The 16,893-nt window shown below is 41.3% G+C and overlaps 1 protein-coding gene across 3 annotated transcripts in view; it reads right to left on the minus strand.

The window, feature by feature from the left end:
• Positions 1 to 10,658, minus strand: part of LRBA (LPS responsive beige-like anchor protein) — a 552,094-nt gene extending 541,436 nt beyond the window's left edge. For 2 of the 3 annotated variants that reach the window (XM_077815362.1, XM_077815360.1), the window contains exons 1-2: positions 10,288 to 10,353; positions 9,591 to 10,042 (exon numbers count right to left, since the gene is read on the minus strand). In XM_077815362.1, the coding sequence (XP_077671488.1) occupies positions 9,591 to 9,806 (216 nt within the window). In that variant the 5' untranslated portion in view covers positions 9,807 to 10,042; positions 10,288 to 10,353. Of the gene's footprint in view, positions 1 to 9,590; positions 10,043 to 10,287; positions 10,354 to 10,386 lie in introns of those variants that run through there. The other variant, XM_077815359.1, reaches the window with a different exon arrangement.
• Positions 10,659 to 16,893: the final 6,235 nt, after the last annotated feature.

Genomic DNA, 16,893 nt, shown 5'->3' on the forward strand with positions numbered 1-16,893 from the left:
TGTCTGAAACCGAACAGATCTATTTCAAAGTTTCTAAGAGTGTAGTCATGTCTCAATGGTTGTAAAGGGATGAAAAACTCCTTTGACAACCATGCTGGAAGTATAACTCAGTAGATATTGGACTCTTCCAATACATTAATGTGCAAAGATTAAACATTTTTGTTCTCAGCACACTTGCAGTTCCTGCATAACTAGACTGAACTATTGTTACTTATGCCAGCAATATCACTTGACAGGATTTCTATTTTATTTATAAGTGACCTTCAAAGGATATTTAAAAATTGGACTTGTGAATTTTTTATACTTCTTTATAATGTATACTGAAAGCCTCAAAAGTGGTATTTAAAACCATGATTATTCTTTCTTTTTTTAAAAAAAAAATCTTGCTTATCAGGAATGTATAGTCTCTCTTATTTTTGCTAGGACAGATGAACCTCATAGGGTTCTCCCTTAACCAGCTAGCACATGGTAAAATACAAATTGCCCAGCCTACACAAAAGTCTGAGAACATGTTTAAAAACCCACATTTCATCCTAGTTTAGACATTTCTTTAGAGTTTAGTTCTGCTATGAACAGTGACTACGTAATGACATTTCTATTCGGCTTTGCTCCCTGTGCGTGTTCAAAGTCTGCTTGCTTTGGTAACAGAAATATGGTTCCCCTTGGTTTTTTATTCCTATCATTGCTGCTGAACTAATATAGCTAGGAGTTAGTGAAATGAATGAAGCCCAGTTCAGGGGGGAAATATTTGTCCTCATTTACTTATGTCCAACCCCCTACTGAGGGCTAAAATTTAACCTGAAGAATCTATTACTAGTTATGGAACACAGTAGGACTTTCAGATCCCAAGCTGAATTTGCAGGACTGACAGAGGGCAGACATCTTGTACCTTGTAAAAGGAGAAAATTTGCTCTGGAAGTAATTGAGACACATAGCACATCACAACAACATTCTTAAAAGTCACTTTTCAAATTCAATCAGCACAAGAGAGTAAGTGTAAGAACATAAGAATGGCCACACTGGGTCAATCCAAAGGTCCATCTAGCCCAATACCCTCTCTTCCAAAAGTGGCCAATGCCAGGTGCCCCAGAGGGAATGAACAGAACAGGTAATCATCAAGTGATCCATCCCGTAGCCTATTCCCAGCTTCTGGCAAACAGAAGCTAGGGACACCATCCCTGCCCATCCTGGCTAATAGCCATTGATGGACCTATCCTTCATGAACTTATCTAGTTCTTTTTTGAACTCTGTTATAATCTTGGCCTTCACAACATCCTCTGGCAAGGATTTCCACAGGTTGACTGTGCGTTGTATTAAGAAATACTTCTTTTTGTTTTAAACCTGCTGCCTATTAATTGCATTTGGTGACTGCTAGTTCTTGTGTTATGAGAAGGAATAAATAACCCTTCCTTATTTACTTTCTCCACACCAGTTAGGACTTTATAGACCTCTATTATATCTCCCCTTGTCATCTCTCTTTTCCAAGCTGAAAAGTCCCAGTCTTATTAATCTCTCCTCATATGGCAACTATTCCATACCCCTAATCATTTTTGTTGCCTTTTTCTGAACATTTTCCAACTCCAATACATCTTTGTTGAGATGGGGCGACCACATCTGCACACAATATTCAAGATGTGGAAATATCATGGATTTATATACAGGCAATATGATATTTTCTGTCTTATTATCTATCCCTTTCTTAATGATTCTCAACATTCTGTTCACTTTTTTGATTGCCGCTGCACACTGAGTGACTGTTTTCAGAGCACTATCCACAATGACTCCAATACCTCTTTGAGTGGTAACAGCTAATTTAGACCCCCTTCATTTTATATGTATAGTTGGGATTATGTTTTCCAGTGTGCATTACTTTGCATTTATCAACATTGAATTTCATCTGCCATTTTGTTACCCAGTCACCCAGTTTTGCGAGATCCTTTTGTAACTCTTCGCAGTCTGCCTGGGACTTAACTATCTTGAGTAGTTTTGTATCATCTGCAAATTTTGCTACCTCATTGTTTACCACTTTTCCAGATCATTTATGAATATGTTGAATAGCACTGGGCCCAGTACACACTCCTGGGGGACACCACTATTTACCTCTCTCTCTTCTGAAAACTGACCATTTATTCCTATCCTTTGTTTCCTATTTTTTAAGTTACCAATCCATAAAAGGACCTTCCCTCTTATCCCACGACAGCTTACTTTGCTTAAGAGCCTTTGGTGAGGGACCTTGTCAAAGGCTTTCTGAAAATCTAAGTACACTATATCGATTGGATTCCCCTTGTCCACGTGCTTGTTGACCCCCTCAAAGAAATCTAGTAGATTGGGGAGACATGATTTCCCTTTACAAAAACTATGTTGACTCTCCCCCAACAAATTATGTTCATCTATGCGTCTGACAATTCTGTTCTTTACTATAGTTTCAACCAGTTTGCCTGGTACTGACTTCAGGCTTACTGACCTGTAATTGCCAGTATCAACTCTGGAGCCCTTTTTAAAAATTGACATCACATTAGCTATCCTCCAGTCAGAAGCTGATTTTAATGATAGGTTACAGACTACAGTTAGCAGTTCTGCAATTTCACATTGGAGTTCCTTCCGAACTCTTGGGTGAATGCCATCTGGTCCTGGTGACTTATTACTGTTTAGTTTATCAATTTGTTCCAAAACCTCCTCTAATGACACCTCAGTCTGGGACAGTTCCTCAGATTTGTCACCTAAAAAAAATGGCTCAGGTTTGGTGATCTCCCTCACATTCTCAGCCATAAAGACCGATGCAAAGAATTCATTTAGTTTCTCCACAATGGCCTTAACATCTTTGAATGCTCCTTTAGCATCTCTATCGTCCAGTGGCCTCACTGTTTGTTTAGCAGGCTTCCTGCTTCTGAGCTACTTAAAAAAAAAATGTTGCTATTACTTTTTGAATCTTTGGCTAGCTGTTGTTCAAATTCTTTTTTGTCCTTCCTAATTATATTATTTACACTTCATTTGCCAGAGTTTATGCTCCTTTCTATTTTGCTCACTAGGATTTAACTTCTACTTTTTAAAGGATACCTTTTTGCCTCTCACTGCTTCTTTTACTTTGTTGTTTAGCAACAGTGGCACTTTTTTGGTTCTCTTGCTATGTTTTTTAATTTGGAGTATACATTTAAGTTGAGCCTCTATTGCGGTGTCATTAAAGTTTCCATGCAGCTTGCAGGGATTTCACTTTTTGCACTGTACCTTATAATTTCTGTTTAACTAAGCATCCTCATTTTTGTGTAGTCCCCCCTTTCTGAAATTAAATGCTACACTGTTGGGCTGCTATGGTGTTTTCCCCACCACAGGGATGTTAAATTTAATTATATTATGGTCACTATTACCAAGCAGTCCAGCTATATTCACTGCTTGGACCTGATCCTGTGCTCCACTTACGACTAAATCAAGATATGCCTCTTCTCTTGTGGGTTCCAGGACTAGTTGCTCCAAGAAGCAGCCATTTAAGGTGTCTAGAAACTTTATCTCTACATACCATTCATATGTACCCAGTCAATCTGGGGATAGTTGAAAACCACCATTATTACTGAATTTTTTATTATAATAGCCCCTCTAATCTCCCTGAGGATTTCACAGACACTATCACCATCCTGGTCAGGTGGTCAGTAATATATCCCTACTGCTATATTTTTATTATTCAAGTAATTATGGAATTACTATCCCTAGAGATTATATGGTACAGTTAGGTTCATTTAAGATTTTTACTTCATTTGATTCTACGCTTCCTTTCACATATAGTGCCACTCCCCCACCAGCACAACCTGTTCTGTCCTTCCAATATATTTTGTACCCACTGATTATCCTCATTCCACCAAGTTTCTATGGTGCCTATTATATCAATATCCTCATTTAATACGAGGCACTCTAGTTCACCCATCTTATTATTTAGACTTCTAGCATTTGTCTATAAACTCTTTAAAAACCTGTCATTTTTTAGTGACACGTAGGTCACTGTTAGCCACCATTTCACATACACCAAGTATTAAACAATGTCTTTTTAGAGATACTATTCTACTAGAACAGGAGTTATCAAAAAAAAGGTCTACTTGGCTGGGCCTAGACCAGCTACAACATCCTCTCCTGACCATTCATTCACTCTTTTATGGCCTTAAGGCAATCCCTTGGGACAACAAGAATTTTGGGATTCAATTATAGCAAGAACTGAAGAGAAACAGTCAAACAAACAAACGAGTCCGATTCAGTTACATCACATGAAGACAGATACTAAATACTGACAAATTTCAAGTGCTTTCATACAATTGCAAGAAGTCTAACTGCTAAGAGGGGTGTATTTGAATGCCGGGTATTAAATGAGGATATTGATAAGATAGGCATCACAGGAATTTGGTGGAACACAGTAAATCCCAAAATATATAGGAATGACAGACGGTCATGCTGATGGGCACATGGCACTATATGTGAAAGAAAGAATAGAGCCAAATGTAGTAAAAATCTGAAATGAATCAAACAGTACCATAAACTCTCTATAGATAGAAATTCCATGCCTAAATAATAATAGTATACCAAGAAGAATAAACTACCAACTGCCTGACCAGGATGGTGACAGTGACATGCCTAGGAAATTAGAGAGGCTACAGAAACAGAAAACCCAGTAACAATGGCGGATTTAAACTATACCCACCTCAGGATGGGGTGCAGAGATAAAATTTCTTAGCACCATTAATGACTGCTTCTTGGAGCAGCTAATCCCGAAACTCAGAAAGGAGAGGCAATTCTTGATTTAGTCCTAAGTGGTGAACAGGATCTGGTCCAAGAGGTAAATATAGATTAATCGCTCAGTAACAGTGACCATAAAACAATTAAAATTTAACATCTTTGTGAGGAGGGAGGGGGAATGCCAAAGAAAGCCACCACAATAGCATTTAACTTCAAAAAGGGGAACGACACAAAAATGAGGAGGCTAGTTAAATAAAAATTAAAAGGAACAGTCACAAGAGTGAAATGCCCGCAAGATGCATGGAAACTTTTTAAAAACACCATAATGGAGGCTAAAATTAAATGTATACCCAAAACAAACAAACAAAAAAAAAAACAGTAAGAGGACCAAAAAACACTTTCAGGGCTAAACAGAATAAAAGAGGTGGTTAGGGGAAAAGGGCATCATTTTAAAATGGACGTCCATTCCTGCTGAGGAAAATAGAATGGAACAAACCCTGGCAAGTTAAGTATAATATGGCAGGCCAAAACAAGAACTTGAAGAGCGACTAGCAAAAAACATAAAAACTAACAGCAAAAAAATTTTAAGTACATCTATGCAGGAAGTCTGCCAAACAATTAGTGGGGCCAGTGGACAATTGAGATACTAAAGGAGCACTCAGGGAAGACAAGGCCATTAAGAAGCAGCTAAATGAATTCTTTGCATCAGTCTACACTACAGAGGATGTGAGGGAGATTCCCACAGCCATTCTTTTCAGGCAACAAATCTGAGGAACTGTCCCAGTTTGAATAATCAATGGAGGTGGTTTTGGAACAAAGTGATAAATTAAACAGTAATAAGTCATCAGAACCGGAGAGTGTTCACCCAAGAGTTCTGAAGGACTTCAAATACGAAATTGCTGAACTACTATCTGTGGTATGTAACCTAACACTTAAATCAGCCTCTGTACCAGATGACTGGAAGATAGCTAATGTGACATTGACATTTTAAAAAATCTTTAGAGGTGATCCTGGCAATTACAGGCCAGTAAATCTAACTTCGCTACCAGGCAAATAGGTTGAAACTACAGTAAAGAATAGAATCATCATACACACAGATGAACACGATATGTTGGGGAACAATCCACATGGCTTTTATAAAGGGAAATCATGCCTCACCAATCTATTAGAATTCTTTGAGGGGGGTCAACAAACATGTGGACAAGAGGGATCCAGTGGATATAGTGTATTTGGACATTCAGAAAGCCTTTGACATGGTTCCTCGCCCAAGGCTCTTAAGCAAAGTAGGCAGTCATAGATCAGTAACTGGTTACAAGACAGGAGACAAAGGGTAGGAATAGCTCAGCGGTTTGAGCATTGGCCTGCTGAACCCAGGGTTTTGAGTTCAATCCTTGAGGGGGGCCATTTAGGGATCTGGGGCAAAAACTGGGGATTAGTCCTGCTTTGAGCAGGGGGTTGGACTAGATGACCTCAGGGGGTTGGACTAGATGACCTCCTGAGGTCCCTTCCAACCCTGACAGTATGATAGACAGTCCATTTTTACAGTGGACAGCGGTAAATAGCACAGTCCCCCAGGGATTTGTAGTGGTACCAATGCTGTTCAACATATTCATAAATGATCTGGAAAAAAGGGTAAACAGTGAGATAGCAGAGTTTGCAGAGGGTACAAAATTACTCAAGATTGCAGTCTGCTTTTGATGTAACTAAGAGTTACAAAGGGGTCTCTCAAAACTGGTGACTGGGCAACAAAATGGCAGATGACATTCAATGTTGATAAATGCAAAATAATGCACGTTGAAAAACATAATCCCAACTATACATATGAAATGATGCAGTCTAAATTAGCGGTTACCACTCAAAAGAGATCTTTGAGTCATTGTGGATAGGTCTCTGAAAACATCCACGCAATGTGCCGCAGCAGTCAGAAAAAGCTAACAGAATGTTAGGAACCATTAGGAAAGGGATAAGACGGAAAATATCAATGCCACTATATAAATCCATGGTATGTCCATACCTTGAATATTTCATACAGTTCTGGTTGCCCTGTCTCAAGAAAGATATTAGAATTGGAAAAAACACAGAAGGGCAATGAAAATTATTAGGGGTATGGAACAACTTCAATATCAGGAGAGATTAAAAAACCAGGACCGCTTGGCTGGAAGAGAGATGACAGAGAAGGATGTGATAAAGATCTATAAAATCATGAATGGTGTAGAGAAAGCAAATAGGGAAGTGTTATTTACCTCTTCATATAACACAAGAACCAGGGGTCACCCAATGAAATTAATAGGCAGCAGGTTTAAAACAGACATAAAGGAAGTACTACTTCACACAATGCACAGTCATCCTGTGGAACTCATGCCGTGAAGGCCAAAAGTAGAACCGGGTTCAAAAAAGAACGAGATAAATTCATGGATAACAGGTGCAGCAACAGCTATTAGCCAAGATGGTCAGGGATACAACCCCATACTCTGGGTGTCCCTAAACCTCTGATCACTAGAAGCTGGGACTCGATGATAGGGGATGGATCACTTGATAAATGGGCCTGTTCATTCCCTCTGAAGCACCTGGCACCAGCCACTGTCAGAAGACTGGGCTAGCTGGAGCATTGGTCTGACCCAATATGGCCATTCTTAAGAAATCGTGGCTTTGGGCAAGTGAAGCTGTTAAAGGGAAGAGGGTGTGGTGCTTGGGTGCAGCTTCTCAGTGGGGATTAACAGTGGTTTAGCTCCTCAGCTTCCCTGAACTGCACTCTGATCCAGGGAAGCCACATGAAAGAGTGTCAGAAGCCATCTAAGCTCTGTGAGCAGTACGGACCACAAGTTCAAGGGCACTGGCTCTCCACTACCTTTAAATGATGCTTCCTTGTAACAGAGTGGGCAGGGGAGGATTGAGGAACTCAAATGGAGCTAAATAGCAATAGGAGGGAATAGCAACTTCTACATTCCTGCAATTTTGCTCAAACTCTCCCAGCCACTCTCTGACAACTCGCCTCTGGCTAAGGATCCTCAAAGTATGAAAAGCAATGTGCCTGAATATGGTGGAACTTCAGATTTGGACAGTAAGATTTGCCCTTTAGAGCCATAAATAAAGAAGATTCCACTAGCCATTCCCTGTGAACCTTCCCCTCCATGCGCTTTAAAGCTGAGTTTACTTTAGAATAAGCATTTGCAAAGTATACTTTTAAGAACTGAATTCAGCTTCTCCTGGCTGAGGCATTTATGGAAATTTACTGATTATGGCCTGCCACTACTCCTCTCTGAAGTTTAGGAGGTGTACATTAATCACACAAATATTCTGATGCTCATTTGTTCTCTCTCCTTGATCCTGTAACTTTTTAATACTAAAATAGCAAGTCAATAGGAAATATGTTATTAATCTTAAAACTCAGACACAAATTACTGAAAACTATACATTAAAGAATGACTAATCAAATTAAGATACTGTCAAAAGCCATTAAACAGACCTAACAAATGTAGCTGTTAGGATTATTAGCTCTGAAGAACAGGCAAATGCATATTGCTAATAAAATAACTGAAATACAGATAGTAATTAACACCTAACATACTTTCTGCAGTAACAGTGACCTTTTCTTGCTACAAGTTTTACACTTGTTGCATGTGCTCCCACTTCCTGGTTTGTCAGAACAGAAGCCTCATTCAGTCTCAGACATCTATCTAAAGCAAGCACCAAAAACTAAGACTACCACCAATATGTTCATTATCCATATTCTAGCACTTCCTAGAGGCCACAAGCAAAAGTAGGGCTCCATTGTAAAAATGTAATAAGAAAAACAAACAGTTACACGCACACCCAACACTTGGGCACCCTATATAGTACGAGTTAAACATTTGGGCAAAACTGGTCCAACTGTTTGCGTAACATAGTATTGAGAGTTCATTACAATATTATGCCGTTGATTACTCAGAACAAGAAATACATTCAGTTTTCAGTATTGCTTGTTATGAACTATTAAAAACGTCTGTGCTAAAACCACATCATGGTAGTGTAAAGATGCTCTCTCTAAGATGGTAACACCCTGTAACAGAGAGAGATCTGGTGATTAATATTACTGTTTTACTATATTGGTTTGCTAAACAAAAACTCAATGTTTTCCTAATTGTTTTCTCTCTAATGTTTGCATGGCAAGAATTTGTAAACTTGTTTAAAAAAAAAGTTTAAAAAAAATTTAGGAAGTTTTATTTATTCAAGCTACTACTATTTTGAGCTGCAGATTCAATAGGGCATACATCTGGTTACTTTGTTAATTAAAAGGCCACTTGAACAACAACTTTTGCTAATAATCAAAGTAAATGTGACTGACACCTATATTTAAATGAAATAACTTCCCCACCACCTTAGAATATGAAAATTTCATACATAAATGGAAAGAAAAAGGATTATCCAGAAACAGCCTTTAGAGGCAAGCCCATAAACATTACACCTTCATGGAAAAGTTTTTAAAAAGACTTAACACGGTTTGCCATATTGTCTTTTTCAATTAAAAACAAACGTGTTGAACAACAATGTATACTACATTACACTTTAATGTGTTTCTCTATTACTACTGGGAAAAGCTACAGCTTCCCTCAAGGCAAATGAGTTGACACCTGTGTAGAATTTTTTAAAAGCATAATTTATAATGCATAGACATGTTCCCTTTAACATCTGCAAAAGCTGAAAACAGCAAAAAGAGAATCAAGCCAGAATCTGTTAGTAAGTATTTCATAAGAATGTAAATAAGTGAAAAGAAGAGAGTCAGAAAAAGAAATAATGCAAGTGTGCCCAGAGTTTTTACTTGCTTCTCCTGCCTGGGTATTTTGTTACTTTCCCTTCCACCTCCAGAAAGAGCCTTAGAAAGATGATCTGCTTACCAAGTTAAATACAGTTTCTACAATGTCCCTGTTGGATACTTCGCCAACTTCAACCAGTCCCGTCAGCACTGCAAATTTCATCCTGATGCCTCGGATAGGGACTCCTGGGTTCAAGGGCTGCAGCGTACTCCCCACTTCAGCAGAACCTCCTCCTTTCCCTCCTCCTCCTCCTCCATCACCTGTTGGCTGAAGAACCTGTTTGTCTTCACTAGCCATAGCTAGCTAAGTTCAAGTTACCACTAGCTGAGATGCCAGAGGCACAGCCGCCACAGCCAATGAGGAGTGATTTCAGTGGCAGGGAAAGAGGTCTCTTGCTCACTCTCTCTTCAGGTCCAACTTGCGAAAAACCCTAAGTACAGCGGGTGTGGAGAGCGCTCCCCCAATCTTCGCTTTTTCCTCAACAGCAGGGTTGGGTCAGCTGCCTCACTGCCCCGAGGCAGGTACGTAAAGCCCTGAAAGGCAACACGTCCAGTCGTTTGAAAGCCCCTGCCAGGCAGACGACCCCCCAAGTTACCAGTGGCCCACCTCCTCCCCGCCCCCACAAAACAGGGACGGTAGCAGCCGGGGAGCAAATTGCCTCTCTCCCGCCCCGTGCAATCTGCCCCACAGACAGCGCTGGGTTTCTAAAGGGGAGTCAAGGGGGCGCGCCCCGTGCTCGGCTCTATTCCCGCCGTGCCCCCCGCTCCCGGGCTCGGACCTCCGCCGCCGCTGAGCGTGCAGAGCCCGCTGCCCCTTCGCCCGCCCGTGCACGCACAGGTGCCGCGACAAACCGCTCAGGAAGGAAGTTCAGGCTCACCTAATTCTCCTCCTCCTCGCGTCTCGTGCGCCGCCGGGGGTGGCGGCGGGGGGGGGAGCAGAGGCTCGCTTTAATGCCCGGCTGAGGGGCGGGGAGAGCGGGCTGCTCTGGTACCCCGCACTCGCGCGAGCCCTTGGGCCGCTAGCCCCCCTGGCGCAGAAGCACCCGCCGCTCCTGGAGCGGGAAGGAGCCGAAAGTTTCAGCCGCCGCTGCCTCACCCCGCGGTCTCCCTTAGCCCCATCTCTTCCTGCCTCGGCTGCAAACACGGCCGCTCTCTGCCGCCATGACAGCGCTGAGTCCCGGGAGAGGAGCCGTGCGCCTGCGCGGCTAGGAACTGGCAGGCGGGCGGGGCGCAGAGCGGGGCACGGGGGCCGGGGGCCGCGCACGCCCAGGTGAGCCCAGGTGTGCGCAGGTGAGCGGCGCGCGCAGCGGCCCGCCGCCCGGCCAGGAGCTCTGGCTGCAGGGGGAGGCGGTCGCTGGGCCGCGAAGCTGCTGCGCAGCAGCCACCTAACCCGGCTCCCCGCCCCGGCCCAGGATTAGCGGCCGGGGAAGCTCCCTCATGGGGGACTCATTGTCAATGTTAGTTTATTGGTCACCCAGCGCCCAGACGCGTGTGAGGCTCCCACGGACCCCGCAGTGTGGATTGACCTGATTTCCAGAGGTGAAGCTGCACTGCTCCCACGGGACCGGAAGGTGCCCGCACCTGTGGAAAGCAGGCTGCTGCAGTGTCCCGATGAGCAGAGGGAAGGGGTGCAGTGTGCAAATGCAGTGAGTCAGGAGAGGTGTGAAACCTGGCTCGCGAGTGCTGCTCATTTTCCCCTCCTCTCAGCTGTTTTTCTTTCCGATCCTCATCCACAGCTCCCTTCTCTCTCTTCCTTTTCCCCAGCCTGGACTGAGGCTGCAATCCTGAAAAGAATCACCTAGCTTCAATAGGGTTATTCATATGTTGAGTGTGTGGGAAATCTTTAGAGACTGTGGGCCTACCTATGGGTCAGGTTACTTGTGGTCCAAGTGTATGTCAGATACACAAACTTTTGCAAAACCTTAGCCCTGCCACAGGGATGTTTCCGTGATTGCTTTAATTCTAATGGAAACACTTTTGAAGAAGTAAAAAACTAAATAATTTGCCTGCCCTGTGCAAAGTGTGAAACTGATTAGAAAGAAAAGTGAAATCAACTGGTCTGTATTCTCTGGCCAATCTGAGAGAAATGTGAAGCAGCATAGTAAATGTAGATTGTCTTTAATTATTTCAGCTCTCAATCATGTAATTTAGTAGCATATATCATTTAGAAATATGTATATGGCTTAGTTCAACTCTGGATTATACTGACCTCTAATGTTTTAAAAATCAGCCTGAAGGGCAGTGACACAAAACATCTGAAACCACTGTTCCAGCAGGAGGGCCACAGCAAGCCAATGCAGTCCCAAAAGTAGTAGAGTGACAGGGGAGAGGATATGGTGAAGGCAACCAGGGGATACACAGGTTGAACACATGCCCCAGAAAGGCTGTCTACAGCACCTGGATGGGAGTTCACCTGGGAATCCAAAATACTAGCTAGGCCTGGAACTGTTTAGTTTCTGACATCAGACAAGATTGAGTGCAATCCGTGTAGTGAACACATGCCTGAGCCTCTGATGGTGGCTGCAGTTTAAATCTGCCCTCCAAAAGGAGACCTTTAAGGGGCACAGGGTTCACAGAGCAACCTCACACTTCAGGAGCAGCTCCTGCAGCTTCTGTTCCATGGAACTAGACCCAGCTCCAGGTATTGTGACCTTGCCCATGGAGTCACAGTGGTGTTCAGGTTTGGCCCAGGCTCCTTTCCTTCATCAGGAATGAGGGGCAGCTGGGCCAAATTTGAGTGAATGGCACCGCAGCCCCATATGCCAGGTTGCAGCACTCAAATTTGGCCTGACTACCCCATCTACTTCAGTGGGAACAGACCCAACCTTAGGAGCATTGTCACCCTGTGTATGAGATTACAATGCCCAGAGAGAGAGAGTCAGTCCTAGCCCCACAGGATAGAAGCTATCACTGTGAGGTGAATTTTTCATTTTATGTCTTTTTTATTTAATGTTCTTTTTCATTCTCTGTTGTTTTACATTTGTGAAAAACACAGGGCTCTACCAATAGCAGTGCTTCCATCATATATGGGGCAGGAAAGAGACTGAAGTCCAGATCCTCAAAAGTATTTATGCTCCTAACTTCCACTGAAATTAATGGAAGTTAGGAGCCTACATATCTTTGAGGATCTGGGCCTGAGCTGCTTATCCCATCCCAACCATTAGTTTGGTCACGTGTGAAATGAAAGACAGCATGTCTCCTGTAGCAGCACTTCCTCAGGTAATATGAATACAAATATAGATTGTATGATTTGTAGATTGTATGATTTATCAGGTGTATTTATTAAATTCAGGTAAAAAATGAGATGAAATAATGTAATAGTCATTTGTTTTTGTTTTTTCCTTCGGGGTTATTTTTATAAAATAGTTTTGGGATGTGTCAGGTAAAATCTGATAATTTGACATAGAGGTTGAAAAGCCACATTTCAAATGCCTTCAAGTTGAGGTTGCATAATCATTTGAATGTTCCACCATGTTGCTTTGTTCAGGTTATGGATTACAGTGATTTTTAAGCAATATTATTTATATGCAACATGTAAGAAGGAGAGCTGCTCAGTCCCTCTGTTCTACTCCCATTGAAGTCAGTGGCAAAACAAGAACTAGGACTGAACCCTAGCAGTTGGGGCAGGAACAAAGCAACTCCTTTTGGTGTGTAATTTGTCTGACAGCTAGCATTAAAAATGTGAACCCCGGTCCTTCTGACTGGCCTGAGATGCAATGGCACCAACACACAGCCAATTTTTAAGAATCCCTTTTTCAGTGTAATCCCACAGTTGTCATATGGATTTTGGAGTTTGAAATAAGGGGAAGGGATTTAACCTGAAAAACAGAGAACCTAGTGCTCTTCAATCTATTTACACAGATGGTGGTGAGCAAAGCTCAGTGGAAACCTGTCTGTGAAGCAGAAATAGTGGAGCAGTAGCTCCTACATGCCTCTTTTCTCTCTTTGGGAGCCCATAGAATTTCCCTTTCTTTCCAGGGGCATTCTATGGGGTTGTGACTCTGTGGGTTGCAAAGAGCAAGACAGGAATGGGGCAGAACAGGAGAACAGCCGGTGAATTTCTGCTGCAAAAATTAATGCTGGTGTAAGTTTTACAGCTTCTATTCCCCCTGGGAGATGAGGGTAGTACAGCTACAGATGGGAGTCGGATTCAGCCAATAACAGCATGGTTTCTAAGGTATAAAGACATCACTCACTACTTAAAGGCAGCCATAGGGGTGGGACATAACTATTATAATAGCAGCATTATACAACAGTCTAGAACACCAAATGAAGAAAACCTTATAAAGTTGGTGTGACAGAGAAATTTATTCTGCAAAATGCTATTATCCAAGGTGGAATTTGATCAGTCTTACCACTGGAAAAAAGCAACATAGGATCTTTAATAAATGTGATTGGTCAGGAGGACCTCAGTTTCAGCCTTCTGAAAGTTAGTCTTGTATCTTTTCTTCATATGATTCTTTTATTTTTGAGGCAATGAGTGGAGAAGATTTGCTCCTCCTCTATGATTGTGCTAAATAATAAACTGTCAATAGAAATGCTAAGTAATTGCACCTGTGTTAGGGTTTTAAAATTGCCCATTACCATAGTATCTGAGCACTTTTCATGTAAAATTCATAGCAGGAGAAAAGGCCCTAGTGGATTTAAAGTAGTATATCTCCTTTTTAGGGCTAAAAACTCTGCTTCAAGTAGGGATTTTGTTTTTGAATCTGTTTTGTTTTGTTTGTTGTTTTTTGTTTTGTTTTGTTTTTTTGGTTGATTAGTTTCAGAGTTTTGTTTTTGTTTTGCCTGGTTGTGGTTTATTTGGTAGGAAGAGGTGCCAATGTCTCATTCTTATAGTGAAAAGAAGAGGAAGGTTTTAAAATTTTAAATGCTGTCAGATTCTGGATTTGCTTAATCTCCTCTGAATATATAATTGTCAGTGTAGATGCTGAAGCAAAACAAAAACAATCCAAGGCCTTCTCTTCATGGAGCAGCAATGTGCACTACAGTGGTGTGATTTCTGAAGCACACTAATGAGTTGCGCATTAGTTGGTTTGTGTAGACTCTGCTGATGTGCCCTAAAGGTTCCTTAGTGTATTACATTAACCTGCCCTAGGGACCTTTAGTGTGCACCAGCAGAGGCTATACGGACCAATTAATGCACAATACATCAGAGCACTTCAGAAATCACACCTCTGTAGTACACATTGCTGCTCCGTGTACACAAGCCCCAGTGAGTAAAGACAATCCATGTGTATTTATTATTTACTCATAACAATAGTTATAATCAGATACGTTTATTTTATATTGCACAGTCACAATATCTTTTTTCCTCTCTTCTGCGTCAGAGTTCAATTCTGGCTACCTGCTGGGAGGAGGGAAGTTCATTACATTTTGGAAGCATTTTTATATTATTTTTATTTGTTATTATATGCATAAATATGTACCCAACTTTAATATAAATGAAAATGGCAAACAAAATTAGCTATGTTGGCTGGAGTAAGGACTTCTACATGTTCTATAATATTCAGAAAAACATGTATTAGGAGTAACTTTCTTTAAGATATTAGTATGTATATAGTAGTATGATGTTGGCTTTATCCAACAGCTGTCCCCACCTAAGAGTGGGTAAGTACGAGAGCTCTGAGCTATTTCTGAAATAATCTTGGGAGGAGTTATTTCTAATTTTGTTCTTACTAGCAAGCAGCATGGAGATAGATGTATCCTTTGGACTAATAATAACCTCTTAGTAAGTGTTATGTCTGACTACTTATTAATACTTGTGATCTCATTTGGAATAATACTAGAGAAATAATATTTTCTTTGCTTAGTTTTTTAAGGTGATCTCCATGTATAGCTATTTAGAAGCAGTTTCTGCTTTAGTTACCTAACCTACATTGTGCTTAAGTTTCTTTCCATAATCTTAATATGCTTTTTCTTTCAAATTTTCCTTATATATGTCATTTTTATTGTTTTTTCATAGTGCATAAAGTGTATATCTGCATTCATCAGAATTACAATCAAACGTCTTTAAGAGTGTTGCAGTTTGTGGAGGTCTTCATTAGACTTACTAATGCTGCCTTTCCAGTAATCAAATACCTACAAGAAAGCATGTAACGTAGCATCTATATGTTTTAACATTAAGTATGTGAGGTGGCCATTCCTGCTCATTAGCACTGAGGCTGATTAAGCTAATGTAGCTAAAGAATTGCTTAGTAAAAAGTGCAGAGTGCAGACAGGAGCAAAAATAGGGTGGGGAGGGAACAAAACTGGGACTGAAAAAAGAGAAAGTTGTGTCACTGGACTTATGTATGAAATTTAGGAACTCCTTCTCTCCCCCCTCTTCCCCATCTTCTTTAGTGATTTTAGGGCTCAACCTGCTCTGGTTGATGACAGCCGCAGAACTCCAGCGGGCTCCAGTGGGAGCAGGATAAACCCTTAATCATAATGAAACTGTTACATTCACAGTCACACAATATTCTCTTATCATGAGACAGTTGTTTATGACGCTCATCTTGTTCTTGCTCTTGTTCATCCCTGTTCAGCTGGGACCACAGGTTCTCTTGACAAAGCCCTGGCTGGGATGATTTAATTGGGGATTGGTCCTGCTTTGAGCAGGGGGTTGGACTAGATGACCTCCTGAGGTCCCTTCCAACCCTGATATTCTATGATTCTATGATTCTTTTGGATGTATGTTTTTAATAATGGAGAAAACATACTGCATAGAGTATGCAAAAGTTGTTTTACTTTTACTTTTTATAAGCCTTTTTAGAGATTATATTTGAGAAATCTGGTGGTGTTGCAGTGAATGGAGCTAGGAAGTAGTACGTACAGATTTGTCATTTGCAAAGGAAGTTCTCATAAAGCTGAGGGAAAAGCAAATTGTGGTTCTCAAACTCTGTCTGGAAATATATGTTCAGTCTAAGCCATAGGGGTAACATGCCGGGAGTAGTTTGACAAGTGATCATGTTATTTTTTTATTATTATTTTTATAAAAGTTGCCTATTTGGATTTGCCATGCAGTTTCCCATAAAGTATGGTGAGGAGAGTCCTAATAAGCAGGCATGAGTTAAGTGTATTCGTAATGTTTCCTCTTTACACTCCTCTCTGCTGTGATGCATACAAAAAACATGACTGTGATTAGGCAGCTGATGTGCTGTGACTACGCTTATACAGTTCAGAATCATCTCATTGTTACCATGTGCATTCCATCTGCTTTTTGTATCAACCTGTTGTCCGTCATCTTATACTTAAATTGAAGGTTCTTCAGAGGAAGGACTGGCTGTGTGTTTGTAATGTCTAGCACAAGGGGAACCCTGATTGAGGACCCCAGACACTACTACAATACAAATAATAATAATTCTTTTTTGTCAGAAGAGCAGCTGTGTGCAGATTGATGATGT

Source organism: Eretmochelys imbricata, chromosome 4 (genome assembly GCF_965152235.1).
Source record: "Eretmochelys imbricata isolate rEreImb1 chromosome 4, rEreImb1.hap1, whole genome shotgun sequence".
NCBI lineage: Eukaryota > Metazoa > Chordata > Testudines > Cheloniidae > Eretmochelys > Eretmochelys imbricata.